This window comes from Telmatherina bonti, assembly GCF_933228915.1.
Source record: "Telmatherina bonti genome assembly, chromosome: 20".
NCBI lineage: Eukaryota > Metazoa > Chordata > Actinopteri > Atheriniformes > Telmatherinidae > Telmatherina > Telmatherina bonti.
The window spans coordinates 15,205,832-15,211,831 of record NC_136618.1 but is presented as its reverse complement, the minus strand read 5'-3'; the positions used below and the strand labels follow the sequence as shown (position 1 = coordinate 15,211,831).

Genomic DNA, 6,000 nt, shown 5'->3' with positions numbered 1-6,000 from the left:
TGCACCAAAAGCACCAAAGGGTATTAGAAGCTTTTGGATGGAAATCGGGAGAGTGTTTGGAACTGTTTTTGGTTTTATATGAAACTGGTGATTAGTTGTGGCACGTTTTGGTTTTTGTTTTTGTTGGGTTTTTTTTAAAAACCACTTGAGGTCTCAACTAGGAGTATTTTTTCTTCTTTTTTCTTCTTCTTCCGCCGAGAGAATGTATGGCATGAACGTCTGAATTTGCAAAGAAGGAGAAAAAAACCCTCACCTGTCTTGATTATTATTATTTTTCTCTCCAAGTATTCTTTAATCTAAATGGAATTAGTTGAGTCTGAAGCCGTTTGTGAAAGGAACAGACATGGTACATGGGCACAGCTTCCATCACGGTAAGACATCAGCCACCAGCTGAAGCACGCTCGCGCAAAAGGAGTCCAATAATCCTTTAATCAGTTCAGGGTGGACTGTTAATATCAAAGCAACAGATTAAAGTGAAAGTAGGCACCAAATAGAGACTTCTCAGTGGAAACAAACGTCCAAACTAATTGCTTTCTTATGTAAAGAAAACTTATTTGTGATATTGGTGTTTTTGCTTTGCAGTAACTGCTGATAATTATGCAAAGAAAGAGAAATCCACAGGAGTGATGCTTGTGTTTTTACATTTGCCATATTTGTTGTGCAATCAAAGAAACCCAAACCCTTCATTTTAGGCTTGGTGTGCTTCTTCATCGTTTCGTAAGGTTGCAGTCAGGACAGATTTAGTGTGATCAGAATGGTAGCTTTGCTGAGTCAAACTTCAGACCTCAATAAAATATGTATTTATCTCTCTGATGTTGCAGTTGTTGCAAGTCTGCTCATACTTGGGTTGTCTGGGGCAACAAAAAAGGATTCAGCTACAGGTAATCTCTGCTGCCAGTGCTTCTTTTCTGTTGTTTTTAGTTTCTCATCAACATCCTCTCTTCAAAGCTTTAATCTGTGACTTTTCTTTTCTTTTCTTTTTTTTTTTTTTTGCCTTGGTTTAGTGAAAAACAATTCTGGAGTGAAGCCTGCAGGTCAGTGCGGAGCATGGGTGAAAGAAGCAGAAGGAGGACTCTTTACTTCTCCCAATTATCCAAACAAATACCCACCGAACACAGAGTGTGTTTACATCCTTGAAGGTGAATATTGCGTTCATGCACAGGATTTAAAAGAACAAATCCAGCTGGACCGTTCCTGTAGTTTTCCTGATAGGAAAATCCACCTAGCGATTAAATGTTGTGCTTATTAAAGCTTCTTTTTTTTTCCCATGTTGAAAGATCTTATCTGATTCCACGTAATCTGATTAGACTGCTCTGAAAGAGAGCGTGGAACTGACAGTTCTGGTGTTTTACAAATGAGCTAAGAGGCAGGATTAGAGGTGCGTCTCAGATGCGGAGACCTGCAGATGATGAAAGAAATTCATCAATGAAGGCATGACCAACATTTTCTTGCTCTGTGCTTTTGAGATAATTATTCTCATTGTGTCTTTGCAGCTCCCCCAAGGCAGTGTATCGATCTACACTTTGAGGAGAATTATTCTGTTGAGTCCTCTTGGGAATGTAAATTTGACAACATTGAGGTTCGAGATGGACCGTTTGGATTCTCCCCGATGCTCGGCCGGTACTGCGGTCAGCACAGCCCACCAGATATCAGAAGTAGCGGCCGATATCTGTGGATAAAATTCGTAACTGATGGAGAACTGGAGGGGGTGGGATTTTCTGCAACCTACAACTTCACTGCAGGTATGGTTGTACTTACTTTGTGAGAAGATCAAACCACGAGACTCCTAAATGAGTACCAAAGACAACCCTTTCATCTTGACCTTTCGAGAGCTTCCTTTAGTTGAATTGATCGTTTGTCAGCACACAGACAGTATTACCATTTGCAACGTACTGCCACTGAGTGCCTTCGGACGGCTTTGAATGTTTTCTTCCCTTCATCTGTATGTGGACTGAAGTGGAACTGTGTCATTGATGCCACTTTGCTGCATATAAGAAGCAGAAAAAACTAATCAGTCCTGTCCAGCACAACCTTCTCCATTATTGGTTGCATGTGTAACCTTGATTTTCTTAATTCGCCTCATCTTTCGTTTGAAATCCCATTACTGAGGCAGTGTGTGGGGATTGACGACGAAGAATCGGGTCATAACCATGATTTAATATTCCTTCACCCACACTTGACTGGGTTTAATAAGACTATCAACGTTTTTAGTGTGTTTGAGCATTGAAAGGCCCACTGCCAGAGAAACATGAAGCGTGTGCCAATTTGTCTCTACATGCACTGCACCTTCAGGAGCATTTCGCCATTGGATGTTTGCGCGTGTCATTGTTTATGTGACGAACACGCATGGAGTACAAAGACCTTTCATCCGATACACATGCTACCAGCCACAGGCTGTTGACAAGAAAGCAACTGAGGTGAACAGAGGACTACAGATTTGTCTCTAATGGCTGTATTGTTATTGAGAAATCAGAACGACTGAGCTTTTTGGGGTAAAATGACTGGGAAGAAGTGCTGCTGGTAGCAAGGAGTGTCTGGTAGGCTGAGATAAATCAAGCTTGATCCATTGAAGGAATCACAGTGAAAATCACGCCGTTACATCGTCAGCTGTTGTTATAGTTGCCATGAGTCAGAGGGAAGCTTGAAAAAAATACCTACAAGTTTATGAAATAAAAGATGACTGACTTTCTACCTAAGGTTAAATTATTGTCACAAGGGGAAGAAAATTTTCCAGGCAACATGGAGTCCATCATTCCACAGGACGAAAGATGATTCAACGCTAGAAAAAGAATAAATAAATGAGACGGCTACCGATCATCCCAGGATCAGATGTCTTAGAAAGTTCACTCGATGTCACAGAAAAAACAAACCTTCTGAGGTAAATCTCAGACTCTACAGGCCTCTGTTAGCCCCGAGCACAGCTAAACCAGTATGTCCTGTCGGGAGTGGTTGCAGCAAAATAGCAAAGATGCATCTAAATAAAGTGCATGACTTCTGTCCCCCGAACAGACGAGATCAAAATGACCAAAATTCCAAAGTTTGCATGTTTGCCAGCTTCATACGTGGAATTCCTTTGGCTATCCGAGTTAGAGTAACATGTTACTCTAAAGTTGCTTTTGAAGTCAATGTGTGTGGGTGTTTGGTGGGTGGTAGTGGCTCAGGGGGGACATCTGGTTGCCCACTGGCCTGAAGGTTGGAGGTTTGAGTTCTGCTCCCCTACGATGCATAAAGCATTTGCCAACAAAAACATGCAAAAACGCTTCCGTACCGCTGTGGTGACACCTTGAGAAACAGACAAAGCCAAAAGGGAAGATGGAGGAGGAGGAGTGAGAGGAGGACCCTGGCTGTTTGGCACCTTCAGGATGGCCTGGTATTCTGTTTAGGGACATCTACCATCATACAGGATTATTGGCTTGTTGAAATTAATTAAAAGTTCAACTCTGGATTTCTGGTTTCATGCGGTTAGTTTGCTCCTCACTCAGTTTGTATCACCATGGCAACTTTGGCCAGAACGTGGCCTGCTGCTCCAGTGCTTATGTAGCCTAAAGTTTCCAGTAAAACAACCTCCTGTGCAGTTTCAAGTAATATGAACTAACTTGAGCTATTTTTATTCTTTAAAATGTTCACAAAGTTATAAAAGAAATTCCTTTCGTATCTTCTTCAGTGAGTGTGTGTGTGTCGATCAAAATCCATCAAATTATGTCTGCACATGTCTAATAATGCCAACATTTATCGCATAAAGTGTTTTCTAAACTCATTTAAATCACTGAACAAATTCAGTTTGGATGAGAGAAAATGAACATAGACATCAACGGTTAATCAGCTGACTTCTATTCCGCCTTTTCGTCCCAAACAGCCGTTATTACATCCAATAGAATTATTGCTAGTTTTCATAATGTACCTCAAGAATAATACCACAGAAAATAAACAGCTGTAAATTGTTAGATCAACATGTGCTTTAACAATGTAGCGGTGATACTTTTCATCTTTTGGGTTTCAATGTTTACAAGTTGTTACTTTGGCATATTTTGCTGCTGCAGCAATGTTTCTTTCCAATCTGCAGGATGATTGTTACTGGTCATTTGCATGAAAATCCACCTGCTTTTATATGAGCGAGCACACATCCAGTCAGAAAACCTGGGTTCGCTGAGATAGTTGATTATTAGCGTTGTTCTAGTGCTTAATGAGATCTTTATTATTTGAAGTAGTTAAGCTGGATAACTTAAAGCAGGAGTGCCCAAGTTCGGTCCTCAAGATCTACCATTCTGAAACTTTTCGATTCAACCCCTGTCCAACACACCTGAGTGGCTCGTTGCCTGGCCTCTGCAGAGCTGGATGACATGCAGAAGAGGGAATTCAGCTGTTTTTGGTTCAGGTGTGTTGGACAAAGGTTGCATCTAAAAGTGTCAGATTGGTGGAGCTCGAGGATGGAACTTGGGGACCCCTGACTTCATGATATCGGCCCAATGGTACACAATGGCTGGAATAAGCTCCAGCAACCCTGAATTGGATAAAGCTGAAGATTAAGAGACTTGATGCTAACACTAAATCAGTCATTGCCACTAAAAGTGCTTCAACAAGCTATTAAACAATAAGTGGGGTGCTTGTTTGTTTCTACATATAAAATTAACTAGTAGCAGTTTAGTTAAGGAGCAAAAGGTTAGAAAATCTCCAATAACCATGTCGAGAGCTACAAATGGTTCATAATGTGTTTTTAATGTAAAGCGCCTGAGTTGCATTTTAATGTATGATAAATTAATAATTTGATTTAAGTAAACCTAAAATGCTAACTTCAAATTTTCTTTTCAGGATTTAAGTAAAATAACGGTGACTGTTTTGGATTCATAAAAGATCTTTATGTTTTTCTGGCTTTTTATGTCCCTTCATAGTTTACCCGTTGTCTGAAAGAAGCTGATAAATGAGCTGCTTTGATGTTGAGAGGAAGTTGCATAAATTTCTATCACACATGTCTTTACACAACCCCAATTTAAATGAAAACAATGCAATGATTTGTACATCTCACAAACTCATATTTTATTCACAATACATCAGAAACAACAAATCAGATGCGGAAAGTGAGTCACATTAAGATTTCATGAAAAACATGATCTCATTTTAAGTTTCAAACAAGGGCAACAAAAGGCTGGAAAATAACTGTCACATATAAACAACTTACGGAGCACTTGACTAATTAGCGCTAATTAGCTTAAGCGCTAACAGGTCAGTAGCGTAACTGGACACAAAAAGAGCATTTTAGAAAGGCAGAACCTCTCAGATGAAGAGATGGGCCGACGTCCACCGATCTCCAGTAAATTGTGTCTAAAATCGTAGAATCAATTATCAAGTATATGTCTAAAGATTCGGAGAACAATGAGACATCACAGAACACAAGCGACAAGGCCAAAGGTCAAAACTGGATGCTCATGCTTTTTAAGACCTTCAGGTGTCACTACATTAAAAACACACATGATCCTACCAAATATCTCTGCATGGGCTCAGGAACACTTCCAGAAATCCCTGTCTGTGTGCACATTTGTGCTGAAAACTGTGCTCAAATTAACCAAGATGTTAGAAAGATCAGAATTCCATTGAGGCTTTGTCCTTCAGATAAAAGAGGCGATGGCTCGTTCCAGGTAGCTCCAGATCCTGCATTGCTGATGTTGTGGGACTTTATTTGTGTCTATGGCAGTAGCAGCTTATGTATATGTGAAGGATCTGTCAATGCTGAAAAGTATGAAGGTGTTATACAGCAACATCTGCAATGTTTCTTTCACAGAGGGCTTTGCATCTTTCAGCAAGACATTGCTAAACCACGTACTGCCTGTACTCCTTCAGAATACAGGAGCTGAACTGGCAAGCCAGCAGTGTAGGACTTTGTAGCATCATGGCACAAAATATCCAGCAGCGTCAGTCAGGAATGAGACTGCTTTCCTCTCCTTAAACTCCAGCTGATGGTCTCCTCACTTCCCAAATTTAACAGACTGGGAGAAGGAATACTAT

The 6,000-nt window shown here is 40.5% G+C and overlaps 1 protein-coding gene across 1 annotated transcript in view; it reads left to right on the top strand.

Annotated features, from left to right (window-relative positions):
- Window positions 1-343: 343 nt before the first annotated feature.
- Window positions 344-6,000, top strand: part of neto1l (neuropilin (NRP) and tolloid (TLL)-like 1, like) — a gene marked incomplete at its 5' end in the record, with an annotated part of 89,527 nt that continues 83,870 nt past the window's right edge. Inside the window, 4 exons of the mRNA XM_079259364.1 lie at window positions 344-371; window positions 822-881; window positions 1,005-1,139; window positions 1,494-1,742. Coding sequence (XP_079115490.1) covers window positions 344-371; window positions 822-881; window positions 1,005-1,139; window positions 1,494-1,742 — 472 coding nt within the window. The remainder of the gene's footprint in view (window positions 372-821; window positions 882-1,004; window positions 1,140-1,493; window positions 1,743-6,000) is intronic.